The following is a 24,587-nucleotide window of genomic DNA, read 5'->3' as shown; positions in this document are numbered from 1 at the left end:
TTCCAATATATCCAAAATATCCAGCCTCTCCACGCAAGTACTAATGGACAGCCTTTTCAGAGTTTAACTATAAAAACAAAAGGGCACATTTTTTTGGTCTTTGTGCCATGCTGCTCAAGAGTCAAATTCTAATTCATTCATTCATTCATTTATTTATGGCTGCGTTGGGTATTCCTTGCTGCGCGTGGGCTTTCTTTAGCTGCGGCGAGCGGGGGCTACTCTTCGTTGTGGTGCGCGGGTTTCTCATTGCGGTGGCTTTTCTTGTTGCAGAGCACAGGCTCTAGGCGCATGGGCTTCAGTAGTTGTGGCTCGCGGGCTCTAGAGCGCAAGCTCAGTAGTTGTGGTGCCCAGGCTTAGTTGCTCCATGACATGTGGGATCTTCCCAGACCAGGGCTCGAACCCGTGTCCCCTGCATTGGCAGGCGGATTCTTAACCACTGTGCCACCAGGGAAGCCCCAAGAATCAAATCCTTTAAAAAAAAAAAAAAAAAAAAAGATCAAATTCTAGAGAGAGTCTTCTTGACTTAGCTAAGCGCACATGCCCACTTTTGGCCAGAAGGCAAAAGAAACATCTTAATAAGCAGCCCCCATGAAAATAGCACACTATAGGAAAGAGACAGCTTCCCAAAGGAAAACTGAAGTTATCAAGACCATGGATACTGGGCAGGCAAAAATAATAGACATCTAGTAAACTGACTTTTAGCAGATCACAAATGATAAAGGGAGAAACAATTATTTTGGACATTTGTCCCATTAGGTACTGGCTTCCCAAAGTGGCTACACCATTCTACATTCCCACCAGCACGTATGGTTCCAATTTCTCCACTTCTTCGCCAAAACTTACCTTTAAAAACAAAAGTCATAGTCGTCTTAGTGAGTATGAAGTGGTATCTCATTGTGGTTTTGATTTGCATTTCCCTGATGGCTAATGATGTTGGATTATCTTTTCATTTGCTTAGCCAAGTGTATATATTCTTTGAAGAAATGTCTATTCAGATCCTTTACCCATTTTTAAATTGGGCTGTTTGTCTTGAATTCTATGGGTTCTTTATATGTTCTAAACATGTCTATTATCAGATATAATTTCCTCATTCTGTGGTTTGTCTTTTCACTTTCATGATGGTATCTTTGCAGTTCAAAAGTTTTTAATTTTGATGTCCAGCTTATCTATTTTTTCCTTTTTTCCTTATGTTTTTGGTGTCATCTCTAAGAAACTGTTGCTTAATTCAAGATCACAAAGGTTTAAGCCTATGTTTTCTTCTAAGAGTTTTATAGTTTTAATGCTTATATTCAGCTCTTTGATCCATTTTTGAGTTTCATTTTTATACATGGTTTGAGTTAGAGATCCAATTTCAATCACCAATGGTCAATGACTTATGTAATGAAGCTTGCTTAAAACCCAAAAAGAGAGGGTTTGGAAAGCTTCCAGGTTGGGGAATCAGAACGTTTACATGTGCCACCATGCCAGACCCAAAGTCCACAGGGACAAAAGCTCCTTTGTTCAGGGCCTTACCGTATATCTCTTCATCTGGTTCTTGACTCATATATCCTTTATAAAAAACCAGTAATCCAGTGAGTAAACGGGCTTCCTGAGTCCTGTGAGCTGCTCTAGCAAATTAATTGTACTCTAGGAGGGGGTCTTGGGAACCTCTGATTTATAGCCAGTCAGTCAGAAGCACAGGTAACCTAGGCTTCTGATTGGCATCTGAAGTGGAGGACAGTCTTGTGGGACTGAACCCTTAATCTGTGGAATCTGATGCTATCTCCAGGTAGTGTCAGAATTGAGTTGAATTGTAGGACACTGACCTGGTGATGAAAACTGCTTGGTGGTATGGGGAAACACCATCCCCTTTCCAACATCAGAACTGAGTGCAGAATGTCTTAAATAGTATTTCCTTATAATTCTTTTTACTTCTGTAAGGGTGGTAGTGTGTCCACTCTTTACTTTCTGTTAATACCATCCCAAACTGTCTCCTAATTGGCTGCCTGTCACTGCAGCAGCAGGATGAGAAAAGTCTATTTGGGAGTATACAATGGGGAGCAGGCATGATAATGACGGAGAATAAATAAATGCAAGGGAAAGCTTGGGAATTGGCATCTAGGGAGACTGTTTTTTTTTTTTTTAATATTTATTTATTTATTTGGCTGTGCCGGGTCTTAGTTGCCACACATAGAATCTTCGTTGCGGCATGTGAACTCTTAGTTGTAGCATGTGGGATCTAGTTCCCTGACCAGGGACTGAACCCAGGCCCCCTGCATTGGGAGCACAGAGTCTTAGCCACTGGACCACCAGGGAAGTCCCGGGAAACTGAAAGTTTGATATTACAAAATCACAGGATCTAATGCAGAGGGAAGTAGGAAATTGGATAAGACTGATGCTGGATGGGAGATGAGGCAATGAAGCAGAGTGGGTAACCAAGTATTTGTTATCCTGATTTATTTCTGAATTTTTGAGGGAGGAATTTAATTATTAGAGGACAATGGGGCCAAGTATATTAATTTATTCCTGCAGAGACACTACTATGACAAATAGTCACAGTATTAATATCCAACAAGTATTAAGCACTTACTCAACATGTAATGGACTCGAGTTCTAAATACTGTGGATTTCACCCTTCTATCCAAGTCTGGTCCGTATTTTAACTGCATCCAAACAAACCATATTATTGCATATATAATGAGGCCAAGCAGATCCCAGCTGTTGTTTCCTTAATAAGCAGCCTAGGGGGCTTCCCTGGTGGTGCAGTGGTTAAGAATCCGCCTGTCAATTCAGGGGACACGGGTTCGAGCCCTGCTCCGGGAGGATCCCACATGCCGCGGAGCAACTAAGCCCGTGCGCCACAACTACTGAGCCCGTGTGCCACAACTACTGAAGCCCACACGCCTAGAGCCCATGCTCCACAACAAGAGAAGCCACCGCAATGAGAATCCCGCGCACCGCAACAAGGAGTAGCCCCTGCTCGCCGCAACTAGAGAAAGCCTGCGTGCAGCAATGAAGACCCAATGCAGCCAAAAATAAATAAATAAATAAAACAACAACAAAATAAGCAGCCCACATCCTTATGAATACCTTAATTTCTAATTTCACTAGGTATGTTAGTTTCCTGCAGCTACTGTAACAAACTTAGTGACTTAAAACAGCAGCAATGTATTCTCTCACAGTTCTGGAAGCCAGAAATTTAAAAGAAGGGGGTCAGCAGGGCCACAATCCCTCTGGAGGCTCTAGGGAAGAATCTGTTCTTTGCCTCTTCCAGCTTACGGTGGCTCTTGGCATTCCTTGACTTGTGGCTGCATCACTCCAATCTCCCTCTGTGGTCACAAGGCCTCCTCCTTGTCTGTCTCAAATCTCCCTCTATAAAGTCACCTGTCATTGGATTTAGGGCCCAGCCAGATAAATCAGGATGACCTCCTTATCTCCAGATCCTTAACGTAATTTTATCTGCAAAACCATTTTTCCAAATAAGGCACAATCACAGATTCCAGGAATCAGGACATGGACATACCTTTTGGGGGATCACCATTCAACCCACTACACTAGGAGATTTTAAATAAGCTCCAAATGTTAAAATAAAAAATAAAAAGAAATGATCATTTGCGTAAAAAGTCATACTGAAGGACGCATACCATGATATTATATACAGCAGAAAATCACAAATCAATGCTTTAAAAATATATATATTTAATGTACAGGATTAGAAAAAAGGACTCTTTGATAATAAACATATTCCAGGTAAACACAGGCTTCCTAAACTGATGAATATTTAATTGCAAATATTAATACCCTAAGTTACACTCTATATAAAGGAGAAACTCCAAATCCTGTTCTTTAGGAAGACGTGGAAGGCAAGTAATATCTTAAGAGCAACTATTGCTATTTCTCCCCTTTCCTTGGGTGATCTAACATTTTACATGGATTAGTTACAAAAGGAAATATTAGACTCCATTGAATTTAAGCACAAGGCACAGCTAAAATTTATCACTGAGAGTACTAAATATTTGATGCTTATGAGTGTGAATAAATAAGTTAATTAAATATTAGGTACAAGGCAGATTCCAAAACTAACTGAAGCATGAAAAAAAAATGGTATAAATACCTAATAGTCAGTTAATATAAATCTTGCTATTGGATATGTTCCAGGCTTCCTTTTCTATGCCAGTGAAATCTGCTTCCTTTTTGTCCAATGTCTTCCATTGCTGGGCTCCAAGACAGTAAACTCTTTAACCTCACCAAGGCCTTGATCATGGAAAGGATTTATTTTAGAAACAAAATAACTTCTTTCTTCTTTCTAAAGGTCATAGTTGTTTTTTCTGCTACTTGTTTCCTTGAACGAGTTATTAAAGTCCCTGTGTGAGAAAAGTTACTGGGCAAGAACAAGCAGTCTGTGTTGGCTGTCCCGCAGCGCAGTGGCTGGTTAATAAAGAAGATGCTCACTTAACCTTTTTCTCATTTGGTCTCATCCAAAGAGTAAGGCAAAAGGATCAAGGTTACAGAGGACTCATGACCAAGGTACAACTTTTACAAATATCTTTGAATGGCCAGGGAAAGCTTTACTTCTTCAGTCATGCCCCCAAATGAGTCGTTAGTGAACCAAGAATCCCTTCCCACCCATTAGAGGCTGCTAAGCACAGATGCTTCAAAGATCAGTTCAAGGTAGTGCATAGATGCTTCAGGAGAGTGGACCAAAAAGGAGGAGGATGTGGAATACAAGAAAGAGTGAACAAAGGAGACCCCCCAAAAGTACACAGTTCACTAGGATCAGAATGGTCATTGATATAAACCCCTTATCATTCCACCTTCTGACAAACTCCTTTTACTATTTAGACATTAAGATATTTTCAGTCTTTTGCCTTCCTTTTCCACATTGTCTCTAATATTCTGTAGTTTTCTGGAGTTCTGGACCAGGAACACCAAGCTCTCCCTAAAATCACTAGTCCCATGGTCTCTGCCAACATTTTCAAGCTCATCAAACAAAGACAATGTCTGTTTGAGTTTGGCCTGAACAATTTTTTGCTCTTCTAATTCTGCAAGAAGGGCCTGCTTAGTGCATAATTCAGTCTTATACTTCTCCTGTAACTGTTCAATTTCTTTTTGGAGAAGCTGGAATTCTTCCTCACTATAAGGATGCGTCTCCTGAGATTTATCTTCTGGAAGCAAGACGTTTGGGGGAATACGCAAGATCAACTGTAAAAACAGCTGCTCCATTTTGCCAAAAAGGGTATCAAAACGTCCTTTCATGAAGCAAAGAAACTTTTCCGTGCACTTACGAATCTGGACTGGGCTAATCGCACAGTCTGGGATGCCATCCAGCTTCTTCAGAATAACCTGTTCAACAGCCTGCATCACTTCAAATAGGTAGTCTTGAAATGCAATGTAGATCCTAAGCATGCAAGTTTGCGGTGTGAAGCCAAAGAACTGGGCCTCATAGGTCATCGGATCAACAGACATCTTGGCTTATTTTGTTTTGTTAATTTTGAATGTGAAAAATCTGCAAATGTAATAAGAAAAAATTTCATTTGTGTTCAAAAAAATCATCTGATGAAAGTAACAAATGTCATTACAGATAGAAAAGCAAACAAAAACAAAACAAAGAAGCAAACAAAAAAATATGAAGTTTATGTTCCTTGATACCTGATGCTACTTCCAGCCTCACTCATCCGCAACAGGATACAAACCCTGCCTCTCTGAGGCTCTTTCCATCAGCCTGTAACCTCCCTTCTTCCTCCTCATTGTCCATTTCCCTCACCTCTCAGTTACTCAGGCTTCTGGCCTATGGATCAGCCTTCGGAATTCTGTTATCATCCCAGACAACTTTCAAGTTTACATGGATGATCTTACCAATGCCCAAGAGACTCAGTTTCTTGAGTTTCGATGATCTTCATCTCCACTCTTTTAGCCACGTGGCAATTGATATTTGTAACTTCTTTCCCCAGCTGCTCCTACTTTTTGACCACAACCTCATATGCTAGTCTTCCAACGCTCATTCGCATATTCATATTATACCTTCATCTTCAAGACTTTCAGCCCTCTGATCTTCTTTTTCTAGCTCTCAGTCTCTCCCACCTCACTTCTTCCTCTCTCCATTTTAAGCTCCATGATCCATCACTTCAACGGCTCCCTTGCCAAGGTCCTCAACTCCCCTGTCCTTCCAACCTTGCCATCTGAAAAAATCCCATTAGAAGCTGAGCAAGCCTGATGTTTTCTCAAGGGTCTGGGAGACATTCCTTTCAAATGTAAACATCTAGGAAAATAGCATTCCTATCTCCCTGTCACTGTGGGTGTTTAACCTAGGGACCTTTTTCTGAGCTGTAACCATATACTTGTCATAGAAATAAAAGTATTGATAGTTTCATTATTCCTGCAAAGTAATTAGCTAAAACAAATGGCTACCTCAATTACCAGGTGAATTTAGGATGAACCTTATGAAATAATTTGAAGCAAGTGGTGCAGTCAAATCTTTTTATGGGACAAGATGCTGTTAATCTTGAGAACTTATGTAATGGCTAAAAATAGAATGGTTGTAATGGTTTAGCTGTATAAAATAGGGTAGCATTTCTTTCTGTCTTTGTAATCTCATTCACAGATTACCTATAACGCATTATAATCCAGATATGCTTATTCAGTAATAAAACTGCTTTCTCTTCTATGTCTTGTGGAGAGGATTCTGTGGATTAACAGGATTTTAATTTCAACGCTACCCTATGCCTTCAGGATCAACTTCAAACTCTTTCACACGGCTTACAAGGACCTTCATCATCTGACCTTCACTAACCACTCTGTCCTCCTTTTTAAGGACTTCACATATGCATAATTGAAGTGATAATACTTTCTATTCCATAGCACTCTATATTTGGTCCATGCTAGGTCCTCTCTTATTTTATTCTTCTTTCATCTCCCACAGGAACCTACTCCAGTGTTTTAATGTATGCCTTTTCAGTTCATCTTTAATTCATCTTTAACAGGCTTTAGACATGCAGTTGACCTTTGAACAACATGGGTTTGAACTGCACAGGTCCAGTTATACGTGGATATTTTTCAGTAGTAAATACTAAAGTACAGGGGCTTCCTGGTGGCGCAGTGGTTAAGAATCCGACTGCTAATGCAGGGGACACGGGTTCGAGCCCTGGTCCAGGAAGATCCCACATTCTGCAGAGCAACTAAGCCCGTGCACCACAACTACTGAGCCTGTGCTCTAGAGCCTGAGAGCCACAACTACTGAAGCCCACGTGCCTAGAGCCCATGCTCCACAAGAGAAGCCACCGCAATGAGAAGCCCGTGCACTGCAATGAAGAGTAGCTCCCGCTCACTACAACTAGAGAAAGCCCGTGCGCAGCAACGAAGACCCAATGCAGCCAAAAATAAATAAGTAAATAAATATTTTAAATAAATAAATAAATAAATAAAATAAAGTACTACATAACCCACAGTTGCTTGAAACTGTGAATGTAGAACTGCATATATGGAGAGCCAACTCTAAATTACACGAGGATTTTTGACTGCTGGGTGGATTGGCACCCCTAATCCCCACGTTGTTCAAGGGTCAACTGTATAGTCTTGAAAAATACAGTTTTGTTTATGTATGGTTTGCTTTACATTATGTTTGCAATCACTTCATGTTATTACACTTCATTGTTATTTTACTTCATTGGTTCTTTTTTTATTTTATTTTATTTTATTTTTGGCTGCGCTGGGTCTTCATTTCTGCGTGCGCGGCTTTCTCTAGTTGCAGTGAGCGGGGGCTACTCTTCGTTGCCGTGCACGGGTTTCTCACTGAAGTGGCTTCTCTTGTTGCGGAGCTCGGGCTCTAGGTGCGTGGGCTTCAGTAGTTGTGGCTCACGGGCTCTAGAGCGCAGACTCAGTAGTTGCAGCGCACGGGCTTAGCTGCTCTGCGGCATGTGGGATCTTCCCGGAACAGGGATTGAACCTGTGTCCCTTGCATTGGCAGGTGGATTCTTAACCACTGTGCCTCCAGGGAAGCCCCACTTCATTGGTTCTAACTGAAGTATTCCATTAAGTTTACCATATGCATATACCGTACTTCATGTGTCCACTGTCCATAGTTGCTGGGCCACAGAGTTTACTCATACATAATTTCACTAAATACAGCCAAAATGTTCTCCAGAACACTAGGGGTGGGAGTACAGCTAGGCTGGTTTACCCTCCCATTTGCAGTATATGAGAATTTCTTTCTCATGTCTTTGCCTTCACTTGATATTACTCAAAATTCTTATTTTTGCCAATCTTGTAAAATTGTTTTACAGTGTTGCTTTTTGAAAACCAAAACCATCTAACCCCCACACAGGCTGGACACTGAGGACTGCAGCTACCGACGGTCTGCTTGCCTCCCCAAAAAGCTTACTGTTTACATTATTTTCATTGTCCAGACGGCTTGATTGTTCGTTATGAGTCCCCGGAAAGACTGATCAACTCTGAAATGCTAAGCACCAACAATCTGTACAGCAAGATTCTCTGAAACCCTCGCCTCAGCTGCTTCTACCAATGCTGGACTGCTTTTCATGAGCTCTACCCGATCCTAATCAAGCCTCCAAATTGAAAAATCCACCTTAAACCAAATTTGCGATTCTCAAAAAACTCCAATCTTGCCTGTCATCCTTACAAGACTCTGCCAAAGCTCTGTCAAGGTGTTTTGCTTACCAGGGTAAACAAAACATTCAGCACTGTTTTATCAATAGGCTGTGAGGGTGATGTTTGGAGTGTAGGCAAAAATATTTTAATGTGCGTTTCTCCAACTGCCAGTAAAGTTGAGCACCACTCGAAACGTATTAACTCTTCAGGTTTCTCCTTCTGTAAACTACCCATTCATATCCTTTTTAAAAACCACTCTCTCCAGCCTTTTACTTAATTCCTTCCTTATATACTACCAGACGAGGCCACTCCCTATTCCAACAACCTTTAGGGCTTCCTTATAACCCACCGAATAAAGTATAATATTCTTAACTTTGCCTGCCATGATCTGACTACTCTTTGTTCCAACCAAACCAAGCTATGGCCTTTCCCTGTGATGTCTTTCCCTCAAGAGAAGATGCCTGGCCAAGTATCTTCCAAAGGTCAGTTTAAATACACTTCCCTGGGGACCCACCCCCTCCTCTGAATTACCATCAGGACCTCTCTTCGGGCACTGGCCAAGTCCTACTTTAGGATATTATTAGCACGGGCCTATCTTCTCCGCAAGCCTTAGATTTCCTGAGGGCAGGATGAGTACGGTTTCAATCGATATTTACAGGTGAAACGCGGGAGGTGCCCAGGACACCTCAGCGAGTAGAAGAGCCCGAGCTCCAGAAACCACGGGGCAGGAACCACTTCCGGCCTGAGGACTGGCTCCCGGCAGGCCCCGCGCCCCCGCTGCATGCCGGAACCTTCAGGGTGGAGGTTCGCGGCCCACCGGAGACGCTGCTCCATCTGGCCGCTCCAGCGCCCGGCGATGAGGCCTCAGCCAGTGCCACACCCCTTCTCGCTCCTCTTCAGAGAAAATGCAGCCCCGCGGCACTTACCCAAGCGACCATGAGAGTGACGAATTCGACCAAACACCGGCTTCCCGCCACCTCCTTTAAACCACCGCCTGCTGCCAGAGATAGGCGGCGCCGCTGACTCCCCCAAATTCCGACCGCTAGGTGCCTTAGAGCGAGGGCAAGATGCCACCGCGCTCCTGATTGGCTGGCTGTCTGGGGGCAACCTATATTGGTGACGGAAAGGGGGCGAGCGGGAAAGCTAGCTGTGGCCTGCGGGGATTGGCGGAAGGAACCGGTACTCACTCTCTTTCCCGCGACGTAGATGGGTGCAGAAGCGAGGCTGGACCGCCGCGGAGACACAACTCGTGATTGGCGGGTGTGCTTTCATTCGGGCTCTAGCGTTTGGTGGCTGACCAATTGAGCAGCGCTGATTGGGCAGCAGCGTAAAGGGGAGGGCCCCGCCCCGATCCCGCCCCGATCCCGCCCCGCCGCTGGGACAGACTGGCGGAAGGGGAAGTGGGGTCGGGGGTGGGGGGGGCCGGCGGCGGCGGGGAAGATGGCGTACCAGAGCCTCCGGTTGGAGTACCTACAGATCCCACCGGTCAGCCGCGCCTACACCACCGCCTGCGTCCTCACCACCGCCGCTGTGGTGAGCAGCTGCAGCGCCAGCTTCTCATTATCCGGGCTGGATATAACCGGGTCCTCGGGAAACTGGGGTTTGGGCCTCCGGGAAGCTCAGAGCGGTTGGTCTCAAGGGTGGGTGGAGGCATACAGGGTTCACTTTGGGGTTCGGAGTGGCCCCGTGAGTGCTTATCCGGTGACCCTAGAAGGGAGTGCTGCTCCAAGAGGGCTGGGGGATCAGGACTGCGGGTCAGTTTCTGAGAGATAAAGGCAGGATCTGTACCAAGTCAGGGCTGCGGGAGCCGCCCACCCAGGAAACGTGTCTGAGAACTCCTGCGGTGGCCAAATGATACCGTGGTGACTAGTGGAAGGAGGGTCCGCTTACTGGAGAAACGTAGATATTGAGGATAGCAAGCTGGAAGTTGTCGAGCGGGAAAGTCTTGAAATACAGAGTCTGTAATAGAGGTTGGCTGGAAGCACCCAGCCCTCACGGTGGCAGGGTATTGAGTCTTGGTTCTTTTGAGTGAATTCTGTTGCTTCACACAGTTGTTTCAGGTGGTGCCCATGTGTTGGGCAGATTCGTAGCAGCTGCTCTTACTTGCCCTGTATCTAAGATATCACCACCTGTCTTCCATACCTTCGCATTACCCTCAACTATTGAAACATCAAACAGACTTTTATTTTGTGTTAGGTATTGGGGAATACAAAGAATTGTATCAATTCTACACAATTCTTTACCAACCTTTTCCTCCAGCCTAAGAAGAAAGCCTTAAATGATTCAGCCTAAGTGACTGAGAGTGGGAAATTGATGGCCCTATTAATCTTTTGTTGTAAATGATATTTTGTTTCTTGATTGACTTCCTTGAAGAAACTCTTTTTCTATTTTAGCAGTTGGAATTGATCACACCTTTTCAGTTGTACTTCAATCCCGAATTAATCTTTAAACACTTTCAAGTAAGTGGTCCATCACAACCGCCATTAATGTATCCGTTTTTAAACTTGTTTTTCTTACATTTTAGTAGCTAATCCTGTCATATACTGTCTCAAATAATTCAGTGGGAATACTTGATTATAAGGCTTATGGAGGTGGGCGAGGGGGGTGGCTGGGGGGATACAAAGCAGTGATTCTTGCAGCCTGGAACTTTTAAGAGATTCTCAAGCCCCTCATCATGTACCAAATCAGAATCACCAAGGGTAGGAATTAAGAATCTGTATTTTATTTTTAAAGTTCCCTGCATGGTGTTGATTTGATGTGTCCAGTTCCTGTATTTAAGAATCACTTGTTCAAAGTTAATGTTATAGATTGAGAGGAGACTGATCAGCTAGCTGTCCAGGGAGAGTCTCACAGGGTGCCCTTATTTTGTGCACTCACCACCATGTACCACACCTACCACCTCGGTGTTACTGCTATGGTCCTGTTCAGAAACTCAGTTCAGTTAGCGCTCTGATCCATCTTCCAGGGATCACATCATCCTAACAGAACTCCAGAAGACTGACATCTAAGACAACATGCCAGTGTATTAGATTACAGTGAGAGATGGTCCTTTCCAGTAATTTGAGTGCTAAAAGAGAGATGTGTTTTCCTGTTCTAGGATGATCATATAGGCTATAGTTGGAGTAAGAGGGAGACCCCAAAACCAGTAATTCTGTCTCTACACCTGCTGTTGCCTCTGTCCCAAATGTGTTTCATTCACTTTATACCCACTGAACTCCAGCTTGTCTTTCAAGATGCAGCTTTTGTGTAGCCTTCTCAGATTCATCCTCCCTTGTGTCCTTAGGGTATCTGTAAATATTTTTTTTATATCTCTCATCTCATACTTGCCCTTATTTATATGCTTGTCTCCTCACTAGGTTGAGGACTCTAAAATCCTGGATGCAGTTAGTATGTAGTAAATGATCCTGAATTGTTTCAACTTTAATAGTTACCAATTCTTAAGAATTAAATGATGCATAAAGCAGACCTGTGGACCCTTATCACTGCCTTCTTCCTCCTCTACTCACATGGCCTTCTCTGGGAGCTATAGCTCCATCCAAACAAACGAGACTTGATTTTGCCTGGGGTTAAACTCTTGTTTTTTTGTTTTTTGGGGGTTTTTTTGGCCACCCATGTGGAATGCGGGATCTTAGTTCCCCAACTAGGGAATCGAACCCACATCCCCTACAGTAGAAGCATGGAGTCGTAACCACTGGGCCACCAAGGAAGCCCCTGAGGTTAAACTCTTGACACCACGTATCTGCAGTTGGAATTAGGATTTCTAAGTTTGAGTTCAGTCTCCCTATACAAGCTGTGTGTCCTTGGGCAGGCCATTTTAAAATCATCCAGGTCTCTTACTTTCCTCATATGTGAAATGGGGATGGTAGTGCCGACCTGCTCATCTCACAGGATAATTAAGGTCACATGAGAGAACAGAATATTTTAAAACACTTTAAATGTTAAGCATTCTATCATTGTGAGTAGTTGTTTTTATTGCAGGCGTGGATGGTTTGGGTGGGTAAGAGTATATCAGGGTTTGAAAATGAGTGTCTGTGTATCTACCAATTAGACTCTAATTGTTAAAGTATTAGGTCTTTACTTATAGGGAGTTGGCTCTTTGTTCAGACTAGAACTTGAGTATTTGCTTTAGGGTTACTCTTCACTCTGGATGTTTCTGACAACTAATATAGAAACATTTCTTAGCAATTGATATTAGATCCTGCAGTTTTCCTTTCATATCTTGAGACTATTCATTAGATTGTGATACTACATATATGAAAGCACTGTTTCCTATTCTGCAAATTAACCTAGTCTTTTCATCAAACTTTTCCCATAATTTGCCTGACCATATGGTATGGGTTTAAAAAAAAAAAAAAAAGAAAAAAGAAAGAATCACAATTTCAAGTTTTCTGTCCTACTATCCTTAGAAATTTCCTGGGGCAAGTGATGTCTTTCACTGAAGCAGCACAAAAATTCAGTGTCAGATTGTGTGCCTCACTTTTGAGTTCAGACATAGTATCACCTATTCATGGCCTTCCAACCCTTGTAGTCATAGGATATCTCCTTCATCTTAATATAAAAATGTTTCCTGGTATATTTTACTTAATCTATCTTTCTCTTGATTTTTTTTCTTTTAACAGATATGGAGGCTAATCACCAATTTCTTATTTTTTGGGCCAGTTGGATTCAATTTTTTATTTAACATGATTTTTCTGTATCCTTTACTAAGTGGGATTAGCATAAAAACTTTAGGTTTACTTAGGAAATACAATATTAAGTTTGAAATTATTAATCCTGTTATTTTTGTTACCATCTTAACTGTAACTTCTGGCTACTGGCTCAGTGATACACAGAATAGTTGGTCAGTTAGTAATGTTTTGAGGGTGTTTGTAGGTCACTGTTTATTCAAATGGGAGTTATTTAACCGTAAAATGTTTACATTTCTGCCCATAAGCCACTTACAAATCTGAACAAGGGAGAGCAGAAGTGATTTAATTGAGGCATACTTACAAAATAACACCGGCGGGCCCCAAGTGATAAAACACAACCTGGGAGTGGGTTCATGGGGGATGGAGAACTTGAGATCTCCTTGGATCTTGGTTGCTGGTTCTACTGGCTGGAAAGACAGTGCCGTGTCTCCTGGGCTCGCCGTGTTCCAGTTTGTTGAAAGAGAGGAAGAGTTGTGCTCTGATCAGATGGTAATTGGGGCCACTGAGCAGGGCATTTCTCCTGCACCCCGACCCTCTGGATTAAGAGGGGAGTTACAGCTCAGCTCATCTGCAGTAGACAGAGGGCCTTTTAGGGGTGACAGGATTCCTGCCCTAGGATGGATTCCTGTGTCTTCTGTATGGTATATCATTCTGGTAAGTTTCTAATAATTAAATTTTTTCATTGTAATGCCTCCTTATTGACTGAGGTATAGCACTGCTTAACTCCCTGGCCTGAAAAAGCAGATTATTACATGAAGCTTCTTGATGGGGATTTCCTCCAAATTAGGTTGTGAAAAAGCAAGGATGGTGTAGATTATGGTGTGGGTGAACATGGGAAAAACAGTACAAATTTGAAAAGGTGTAGTAGGTGACGGGAAGCATGTTTATGTGGTGTCTGGCTTAGTTCCCCAGTCAGGAACAGTTTTTGTAAAACATGGAGCCGGTCTTCTCTTCACCTTGCCTAAAATGCCTGGTAAAAGAGAAGCAACCATACTACCACTCATAAATATTCTTATAGAAACAAAGGCTGACTTCTTACACATAAAGTGAAGTCCAAGTGTACTTAAGTGATACATTAAATTTTACTTTCTTCATATTTGTGTGCTTAACATTTTCTTAACTTGGAACTTAAGATATCGTTACTGTCGAATGCTAGAAGAAGGCTCTTTCCGAGGTCGGACAGCAGACTTTGTATTTATGTTCCTTTTTGGTGGATTCTTAATGACTGTATCCTTCGACAAATAGAACAAATACAGGAAAATATTAAAGAACTCCCTCTCTCTTCCTAAAGCTTTTCATCTGTCTCCCAAAATTCACTAGATACTCGGAATGAACAGATAAAAGTAGACCCCCCCAGATATTAGCTTCAGGCTCCTATTTATTTTACAGCGTACTTTATGTGACAACTTTTCTAAGCCTAGAGGTTGGACAGGATGCTTTTCTACTGTGAGCAAGTCAGAGGAACTTTTAACCCAGGTGGGTTACTACTAAGTATCTTAGATGTATTCTTGTTGATGGGTATACTTTACTTTTAAACTAAGTTGGTAAGACGTTTATTTGGTCAACATCAAAACTTTTTTTAAAATTTTTATTGGAGTATAGTTGCTTTACAATGTTGTGTTAGTTTCTATTGTACAGCAAAGTGAATCAGCTATATGTATACATATAGCCCCTCTTTTTTGGATTTCCTTCCCATTTTTTAGGTCACCACAGAGCATTGAGTAGAGTTCCCTGTGCTATACAGTAGTTTTTTATTAGTTAAATAAATTACTTTTTTGAAAAAAGAATTGTCAGCTGAGTACCAGACTTGGATGTAGCCCTGTCTGACAAGATGGTTTTGCTCCAGCTGGCTTGATTCACCTTTGTAAAGGTCCTCATGGTGATTACTGACCAAGGAATTAACACATATTCCAAAGAGGCAAGAACTTCATGAAAGCAGAATATTAATTTGAATTAGCAACAATTCAGATGTTGTCGCCTAAGCAGGTTTTTGCCTGATGGCTCTGGGTAATTATTTTCAGGCTTTTTTTTTCCTAAAGATGTAACTACTGCTCGCCTTTCCTAATTCAGATTTGTGTTAGAACACAATCCTTAGTTCTCTTGCCCAGTCTTCCCTATTATGCTTAATGTTGCTGTTTTCCTTAATGCCAACTGCTAGCTTTTTGGTTTGTTTGTGAGCTTAGTTTTCTTGGGCCAGGCCTTTACAATAATGCTTGTCTACGTGTGGAGCCGAAGGAACCCGTATGTCCGCATGAACTTCTTCGGCCTTCTCAATTTCCAGGCCCCCTTTCTACCCTGGGTGCTCATGGGCTTTTCCTTGTTGTTGGGGAACTCAATCATTGTGGACCTCTTGGGTAAGACTCTTAGCACTACTTTTTCTATTATTTTACTTGCAAACTTATTTTGTCACTATTTTTCATGTTAATTCTGCCTGGCCTTCATATACAGCTGTTATAGGATTATCTGATAGTTATATGCTCAAAGACTACAATATTAGTTTTCAAGATGTTAATAAGTATATTGACATTTCTTCCTAAAGAGAAGAAATTTTTGTTGGTAGAACCTCCTGCAATCAAATTTCTAATCCTCTCCCTCATCCTTTATTTCTGGTTGACTCTAGGTATTGCAGTTGGACACATATATTTTTTCTTAGAAGATGTATTTCCCAATCAACCAGGTGGAATAAGAATTTTGAAAACACCATCTATTCTGTGAGTATTTAACACCAGGTTACGTGTTCCTTGCAGATAAACCGGGGCTCCTAGCACACATAGTTCAGGCCAGTAAATATTTGGAGATTGAGCAATCTGGCTGCCGTTGAGGAGCAATTGGATTGGGTAGGAACAGACCATGCCAGAGTTGTGGCAGGAGGCTCAAGGTGTCCTGAGGGTGATGTGGTAATTGCTGTCCCAGCTGACCACCAGCACCTCCTGTCCCAGGGAGGAGCCTACTGGTTTCATGAAGGATGCTGTCTGAGTTGAGAGAGGTGAAGTAGCGAAATGGGCAAAACTGACTAGAGGGAGGTTTCTAAAGGTGGAATGTCTGGTCTTCCAAACAGGTGATAGAGATAAGCAGTGAAGTAGAGTGGAAATAGCTTTGGGCTGGAAACCAGGTATAGGTTGTTTGTTCTGCCAACCAGCCGTGTGATTTTAAGCAAGTCCCTTCTCCTTTTTCACATCTCAGTTTCCTGAGGGTAGAGGATTTGATTTATAGGACCTCCTTCTATGCCAGAATTTTGTGTCCTTGGGATGTACTGCATTAAAAAGGGTTCACTTGAGGAATAAAATGTGAGTTTTTATTATCAAATGTTGATTGTAGAATAAGCAAAACCAAGAAAGTAAAATCCTCCATAATCCCACCATTTAGATATAACAGTGGCTACCATTGTTAACTTCTTGATATGTATTCATGAGCCTTTTACTATTGTGTACTCTTTAAAAAATGCTATTTCATAAGCTTCTTTCTAATGTAATATATCAATCATTTTTCCATCATAAATGTCCGACAAAATTGTAACAGCTGCATGATACCCCCGATATGAATGGAGTACGATTTACGAATCTCTTATCGATGGACACTGACATCCTTCTTGCTCTTCCTTCCATGACTGGAGTGGTGAACATTCCTGTAGCTACACATCCATATAGCATGGGTAGCGGCACATCCTTTGCACACATCCATGATTATTTTCAAAGGATAAATTCCTACAAGTAGAATAGCTGTTCAGTTTATTGCCAAACCGCCATGCAGAATGGATATTCAGGTTTACATTTCCACCAGCAACGTATAAATGTCCATTTCCCCAAATCTTCATCAAATGTGGGAGAGCCCCATGACCCCCTCTAATGTGCACTTTCTGTAAACAAGGACAGTCTTTTACATAGTCAAAATCTGGAAATAAACATTAATCCTCAGACCCAATTCCACTTTTGGCAGTTGTCCTCAAAATGTTCTTTATAGCAGAAGAATGCTGTTCAGATTCAGGTGTTTCACTTCGTTACCATGTCTCTTCAGTCTCCTTCAGTGTGGAGAAGCTCCTCAGCTTTACCTTGTCTTTCGTGACATTGATGTTTTTGAAGATTATAACCCCATTTTGTAGAATGTCTCTCAATTTGGGTTTGTCTGATGTTCCCTCACATTCAGGTTCAGGTTTTGCATCTGTGGCAGGAATATCAGAGAAGTGATACCGTGTTCTTCTGATTGCAGCCTGTTGGCACAGGATTTCAATTGGTTGAATTTGCCAAAGTGGTGGTAATCACTTTGATTACTTGATTAAGTTATCTGCAGGGCTTCTCCACTGCAAAGTTACTTTTTTTCCCCTTTGTAATTAAGTGTTTTGTGGGGAGGTACTTTGAGACTACATAAACATCCTTTTTCTTATCAAATTTCAATTCATTTATATCTGCAAGAATCCATGGTTTCATGTTTTATTCATGGATTATAATCCCTTATTATTGTTGTTTATTTTGATGCTTATATTGTCCCAGATTTGGCCAAGGGGAACCTCCTTAAACTGGCTTTGAAGTACTTTTCAACATGCTCCCATCTTTTTTTTTTTTTTTTTAAACCAGTTTATTACTTTCAGGCCCAGCAAGATATCCCAGGCTCATCTTGTGCTCTTCTTGACACAGTTGTAGAATCAGCTATTTCTTTAAGGAGCCCTAGTTCCTTTTTAGTAGAGAATGGTATTTAGAAGCCAAGGTCTGGGCGGCAGATGTGCTTATTGCTTTTGGAGTATTACTACTCCCAAGTCCTCTCAGTGAACAGAGCAAGGGAATTATATACATATGCATATGAGTGTATATACATGTATGTTTTCAGATCTATGTATTTTTAAAACATGGGTTTATACGGATACTCGCAGTTCTGGTACAACTCCACATGATTCATTCAATTTTTTTTTCCTTTCTATATTTTTCCTCCAATATTTTATTATGAAAATTTCCAAACTTACAGAAAAGTGGAAAAAATTATACAGTCACATTTACCTACCATATAGATTCTACAATTAACAGTTTACTATTCTTGCTTTTTGTACATCTATCTATCCCTCCATCCATCTTTCCATTCCAGTATACTTAATTCTCTAAATATTTTAGAATGTATATCACTAACTAGAGTTCTTTTTTTTTAATTAATTAATTAATTTATTTATTTATTTGGTTGCACCAGGTTGCAGCAGGCGGGCTCCTTAGTTGTGGCATGTGAACTCTTAGTTGCAGCATGCATGTGGGATCTAGTTCCCTGACCAAGGATCAGACCCGGGCTGCTTGCATTGGGAGTGCGGGGTCTTAACCACTGTGCCACCAGGGAAGTCCCTAACTAGAGTTCTTTGTTTATATACAACAAAATACACAAATCGCAAGGGTTTCAACTAACGGGTTTTCATAAACACACATACCTATGTAACCCAAACTCCTATCAAGATAAAATTACCATTACCCAGAAAGTTCTCTCAAGCCCCTTTCCTGTCAACCCTGCCCCCTTCCCCCAAGAAACAATCACTATGCTGATTTTGTCCCTCCACAGATTAGTTTTGCATGTTCTACTTCATGAGTGGAATCATATAGTATGTATATACTCCTTTGTATAAGGGCTCTTTCATTCAGCATAATGTTTTTGAAACTCACATTGTTTTTCTCGTTAACAGTAATTTGTTCCCTTTTTTGCTGAGTAGTATTCTATTTTATGACAATCCACCCCTTTGCATATTTCCCCATTCTCACTGATAGTGAGAAACCCGATTCCTGTTATCACTAATGTTTTTACTTATTTAATTAATACCCCCATATGTAGCCAATCTCTCATCACTGTGTCCCCCTGTTCCATATGGATGCCTTGCTCACCCTGCTCTGCCTCAGACTCCCTATGTCAGGCTGCCCTCTTATGGGGGTGCCCTCCTTACCCTACTCAGGCTCTGACACCCTGCAGCAGGCCAGCTCCATGTGTGCATGCCCCAGTTGGGCTCTTGACTCCCTATGCAAGGCTGCTCCCCTAACCCCCATCCTGCTCTGGGCCACCATGGCTCCACCCCTCCTCACCCCCACCCCCACCCACCGCATGGGCACCTGCTTTGTTCTGCCCTACCTAATGTTTGGAAAGTAGATGGGGGGGAGGTCTCAGTTTTTAACATGCTTTCCTTTAATTCTTGTGAGAGCAAACATTTTCATGTTTTTTAACCATTTGGATTTCCTTTTTGAATTGCTTATTCAGCTCTTTATTTTTCTTTTAGTGCCTGTTTGTTGTTAATTTGTAAGAATTAAAAGAGCTCATATTGAAATGTAGATGCTTTTTCTGACCCCAGTATAAAACAGGAGTTTTCAGGTAATCTAATTTCATCAGCTGTGGGCAAGTACAATTAAAAACATGAATGCAAATAGAGGATGCTTCTTTAATGGTTAATTCTTTAAGGAAATTTTGAATGACCATATAGTAGTATTTTAAAAGTCTTTTGGACATTTGCTATCCCTTCTTATGCGCCGTGTGATTTTTCTTGGAATAACTTGTTAATTTTTTTCAAAAGTTTAATTACAATAAAGTATACATAAAATTTGTCATCTTATACATTTTGAGTGTACTGTTCAGTGGCATTAAGTACATTCACATTGTGCTTCTATCACCACCTTCCATCCATAGAACTCTTCATGTTACAAAAGTGAAACTCTGTATCCATTAAACATTAACTCCCCATTCCTTCTTTCCCCCGAGTCCTTGACAACCACCATTCCACTTTCTAGTCCTTGACAACCACCATTCTACTTTCTATCTCCATGAATTTGACAACTCTGGGTATCTCATATAATTGGAAACGTACAGTACTTGTCCTTTTCTGACTGGCTGATTTCACTTAGCACAGTGTCTTCAAGGTTCATCCATGTTGTAGCATGTGTCAGAATTTCCTTTCTTTTTAAGACTGAATAATATTCCATTGTATGTATATACCATTTTGTTTGTCTATTCATCTGTCAGTGGATGTTGGGTGATACCTTGGTTGTGGGGAGACATTCATGATAGATTTAGGGAAAGGTTACAAAACAGAAGTAGTGTCTAACTTTTGTAAAATTACATATATAAAATTTCTGGAGGAATATTGAAAGTGTCAGTACCTCTGGGGATTTAGGATGTTTTGCTCGTATATATTTCCTGTTTTCTCTACAATTACATGTATTGCTTTTGTAGTAAAAATTAGTAAAGGAGGTAAAAGTTAATGTAAATGGGAAATAATTATGAATCCCTTCAAAATATGGAACTGTTTCACTGGTAGGCAGACGTAGTGCTTGTCCATTGGTGGAAACCCCATGGGATCTTTTTGATCTTGGAGTAGTATTTAGGACCTAAGATGACTCTGGGACTAAATTATATCTGTTGGCTGTCTTTTAGGAAGGCTATTTTTGATACACCAGATGAAGATCCAAATTACAATCCACTACCTGAAGAGCGGCCAGGAGGCTTTGCCTGGGGTGAGGGCCAGCGCCTCGGCGGCTAAAGTGGCAGTGCCAATAACGAGACCCAACTGGGAAGGACTCAGTGACATACCCATTGGGATTCTTTTATCCTTTGTGTTGCAAAAGTATGGACACTTTTGACAGCTTGACAAGATTTTGACTCCAGAAGCACTTTATGAAATGACACACTGATTAATCCAGAAGACATTTCCAGCAGTTTGCCAGTGGTTCCTCACTACACTGGTACTGAAAGTGTAATCTCTTGGAGCCAAAAAACTGGAGAAACAAATACCCTGCTGCCTCTAAGGAACAAGTACCTGAGTACTTGAGTTCTGTGGTGACGGGCAGAGTTTTTCCTCTTCCTCCTCCTCTTTGACAGACGAGGCCATGGTGTAAATGGAAGTTTCAGAGAGGACAAAATAAAACTGAATTCCATCTCTCTCTCACTGAATTAAAGCTTTTGTGTGTGATCTTTTAAATTATCACCATGTCTTCTAGCTCTCCTGCATAGGTCTGCACTCAGAGCAGTTTACGTGCCCGCTCTTCCTGTGTCTTCACGGCTTTCGACTGGATTTCATTTCAAGATTGGAAATACGTGGCTGAGACACCATGGCTGTGTACACAACTTACTAACCCAGAATGCCAGCTCCAGTGGGAAGATTTGTTTCTGTTGTCCAGATAGTTTGTTCTCCGTTTGGGTTTTACAAAACTTCAAGTTGTCAGACAGCGTGGTGGAGAAAAAGGGTAGGGTGGATCTAGTAGCAGCAGGAATTCTGTTGTAGGAGAGTCAGGTAGGCGCGAAGCTAATGTACCGTCTCATTTATTTACTCTGCATTTCTCTGCTCGGAAATATCCAGGGAAAGGCAGGTCATGGCCACCGTTTTAGAAAACAACAGAAAGATCTTCTTTACACCTGGGAGACAGGTTAGACTCTTAACTTGAGGTGAGCGGGTACCAGTTAGGCACGGATACATTTTTCCTGGGTCTTTGGCTGGTGAACATTTATCATTTGCTTCATGAAAAGCCAAGAAGCTTTCAGAGACAAGTACCTGGTGTACCTTCCCAACCAGGTAGAAACCAGACAGGTCCACAGAAGTTGGCACTTAATGCCAGTGGTTCAATAAGTACTTACCCAAGATGTTCACTTCCTGGGGGCTCAGCAGGTTTACTATCACACTGCCTAAGTAATTCAGAGAACCGGGAGGAATAGAATGAATACCCCCAGGAAAGAGATTAATTCAAATCATTCTAATAAATGGCATGTAGGCCTGGGAACATTGCCCAAATAGTTCCAGCTTGGCTAAGTGGTTGCTTTCTAGAGTGTGAGATTTCCCTCACAAAGATGAACATGAGGTTTAGATTAAACATAATAAACATCTTAAATGGGAATTTTCAGGTCATTTGCGAAGTGAAAAGTATTTTAATATCTTTAAATGGAATATACATAAGTAATGGAATTTAATATAAGTACTTGACATGCTGCTAGTCAGTAACTTTGAATATGATTGTTGCAATTTTATGGAACGTGGGTTAATGGGACTGCTTTTTTTCCTAAGTGGCTTTAAAACTTTAAATGCCAATCTTAGAATGTATAGTTCTTACGGGATTCTTAAATTTTGTCTTGTCTTTGTTCAAGAAAGCTTTTAATTAGAAGGTTGGTTTTGTTTTGTTTTGTTTTTCATTGTTTTGGGGCTAGAAATAGGTTTCTCTAGTTAAATTTGTTCTCCCTTAGTTAACTTTGAGTTATCCAATTTATGGAATATCTATTCACTGAGTGTTCATTTAAGTAGGGAATGTCTAAACATACTGATGACTGGGTAAAACAGGAAACATTTTGAGTTTATGGCCTAAACGCAGTCAGTCATGGGATTTTGGTCTCTCCGATTTTATGGGATGAGAATTCCTAGTGGCAGGATGCCATGCTGTGCTACTACACTGTGTCCTATGCAGTTGGCATTCCAAGCACTGGCCTCTTAATTTGAGTGGCCTGTACCACTACCACCATCCCCGGCCCGGTGTTGCACATCCGGATACCTTGGCTCACCTGGACGTAAGGAAAAGTCCTCACTTCTTCCCCAGCTTACCTCTCAATCTTGGTTCTTCCAGAACACACTTCTTTTTCTTAATGCAAGTCAACTGAAAAGCGAGACTTGATACATGGAATCTTGTGACCAATTTATCTGACATACATAGAATTTAAAAGATTCCTGGATTCCACCAGTAATACTGAAAAGCACACCTAAGGCATAGCTTTTTTGTTGTAGAAATACAGTATACGTTCATTAAAAAAAAAAAAAAAAATGGACGTGCAAATTGCATCTCCATAGGAGATACACTTCATACATTTTGCTGTGTTTTTTTCACTATGGATTTCTCTTTGTTTCTCTCTTGCACTTGTTCTTGCTCTGTGTCACTCTTGTATGTCCTAGTATCTTTCATACCTCTTGTGTAGTCTCTAAGCAGAGAGCACCCAAGTCCTGGATTCTTGGTAATGAAACCCTCACTCTGTCTGTGGGGCCTATGAAATTAGGAAATATTGGCGCTATTGGCTTGTTGGGTAAAGGGCTTCCTAGAATTGTCATCTGTCCTTCCTAGCCTGCATTTTATGTTGTGGCTGTGTTTTCCTTTGACAGGTAAGTGCCATCTGTGTTGCTAGTCACGATACTGCCGTTGTTTTCAGTGTTCTGTAGGCTGTCCCCTAAGCTACTTACATATTTTACAAGTTTGCATTAAATGTGTTGAACTTTGTATAATCAAGTCACTTCTCTGCTCAGAAATGCACAGTAAGCCCCCATATCAAATGCATACTTTCTGTCTTCCTCTGAACGTTACTCCCACTTCTACCTACTGGGGACATCAACTTAATTCTCTTCAGTTCTTCAAGGCCTTGCCCCATTCCTGGCTCCTCAAGATACCTTGACTCTAGGGCCTATTTCATTGCCTATGTTCTTTGAATACCTATGACACTTTGAGTCTGTGCAACATAATCTTACACCAAATTATATATTGTATTGTTCTTAGCTGGTACATGTAAATTAGTCTTGTCTCCTTCATGAGAATGTAAGCTCCTTAAGAGCAGGAACCATGTCTTAAATTTTTGTATCCACCACAGTGCCTAGCACAGTGCTTGGCACATGGGTGCTGAATAAATACTTTGTTTATTGATCAGCAAACTATCATCTGGTATTTTTAATTATAGAGGGATTAATGTATGTGCATGCGAGCTTGTACCTAGTTGCTGAGGCTTATGACTGTCTCAAAGTGGGATGGAGCAAAACAACATGATCAAGGGCAGGGGTTTGGTGGTCCGACCAGCCAGCCAACAACAATGACCACCAGCTGGTATCATCATGATAAGAACAGATAGTTAAATCCATGGACCATTGCAGAGCAGTTAAGAATGAGATGTGTCTGACAATTCACCTTTTAGAAGAAGAGCCCAGATATTCCTTGAATAGCTATTAGCTTATGACCATCTGCATATGAAAGCCACTTAACCACAAGAGACTTCTTTTGGAGGGACAGCAGATTTCAGACTACTAATATGAGGGATTGGGGGAGGGGGCAATGTGTGTAACACTGCTTAATGCCAATATAGGATTTTATTTTTCAACTCTTTGTTCCACTTAGCTTTGAAGCTGCAGAATAGCTGGGTCATTAGGCCAAAGATTATGAATGAATTACCTATGCATGTGGTTACTTTTGCCTGCACCATGGTTTTTGTGGGTTTTTTTGTTTTTTGAGCCAGTGTTTTAAATTGACAGATTTCACATGAAAATCTTCATTTGGGGCTCTTCTTGAAAAAACAAAAAACTGGAAGATCTGGCAATACCAGGCCTGCATGGCACCTGCTGCCGAGGGATAACTAGTG

General features: G+C 41.4%; 2 protein-coding genes across 7 annotated transcripts; one reads left to right on the top strand and one right to left on the bottom strand.

The window, feature by feature from the left end:
• Positions 1–126: 126 nt before the first annotated feature.
• MIS12 (MIS12 kinetochore complex component) lies at positions 127–9,812 on the bottom strand. Of its 4 annotated transcripts, none has more exons than XR_009698387.1 (2): positions 9,510–9,764; positions 127–469 (listed from the first exon to the last, which is right to left on the bottom strand). XR_009698387.1 is itself a non-coding variant. In XM_061175921.1 (2 exons), the coding sequence occupies exon 2, from the start codon at positions 5,443–5,445 to the stop codon at positions 4,825–4,827; it is 621 nt and encodes a 206-aa protein (XP_061031904.1). In that variant the 5' UTR covers positions 5,446–5,485; positions 9,771–9,812; the 3' UTR covers positions 3,773–4,824. The 4 variants fall into 4 exon arrangements, 2 of the variants coding, with proteins under 2 accessions (XP_061031904.1, XP_061031903.1); XR_009698388.1 differs by lacking the exon at positions 9,510–9,764 and adding an exon at positions 5,265–5,350; XM_061175921.1 differs by lacking the exons at positions 127–469; positions 9,510–9,764 and adding exons at positions 3,773–5,485; positions 9,771–9,812.
• On the top strand, positions 9,373–22,947 carry DERL2 (derlin 2). 3 transcript variants are annotated; one of them, XM_061175918.1, is made up of 7 exons: positions 9,373–9,843; positions 10,977–11,042; positions 13,203–13,276; positions 14,405–14,498; positions 15,430–15,625; positions 15,892–15,982; positions 20,652–22,947. In XM_061175918.1, exons 1-7 carry the CDS (start codon positions 9,790–9,792, stop codon positions 20,755–20,757), a joined length of 681 nt encoding a protein of 226 aa, XP_061031901.1. In that variant the 5' UTR covers positions 9,373–9,789; the 3' UTR covers positions 20,758–22,947. The 3 variants fall into 3 exon arrangements, with proteins under 3 accessions (XP_061031901.1, XP_061031902.1, XP_061031900.1); XM_061175917.1 differs by lacking the exon at positions 9,373–9,843 and adding an exon at positions 9,893–10,116; XM_061175919.1 differs by lacking the exons at positions 9,373–9,843; positions 10,977–11,042 and adding an exon at positions 9,889–10,116.
• Positions 22,948–24,587: the final 1,640 nt, after the last annotated feature.

Source organism: Eubalaena glacialis, chromosome 19, assembly GCF_028564815.1.
Source record: "Eubalaena glacialis isolate mEubGla1 chromosome 19, mEubGla1.1.hap2.+ XY, whole genome shotgun sequence".
Lineage (NCBI taxonomy): Eukaryota > Metazoa > Chordata > Mammalia > Artiodactyla > Balaenidae > Eubalaena > Eubalaena glacialis.
This window is presented reverse-complemented; position numbering and strand designations above follow the sequence as displayed.

Coding starts and splice junctions, on each gene's coding strand:
- DERL2 (XM_061175917.1), top strand. CDS start 10,024: ATGGCGTACCAGAGCCTCCGGTTGGAGTACCTACAGATCCCACCGGTC. Junction 10,117..10,976: donor TCCTCACCACCGCCGCTGTG/GTGAGCAGCTGC, acceptor TTTCTATTTTAG/CAGTTGGAATTGATCACACC. Junction 11,043..13,202: donor TAATCTTTAAACACTTTCAA/GTAAGTGGTCCA, acceptor TTCTTTTAACAG/ATATGGAGGCTAATCACCAA.
- MIS12 (XM_061175921.1), bottom strand. CDS start 5,445: ATGTCTGTTGATCCGATGACCTATGAGGCCCAGTTCTTTGGCTTCACA.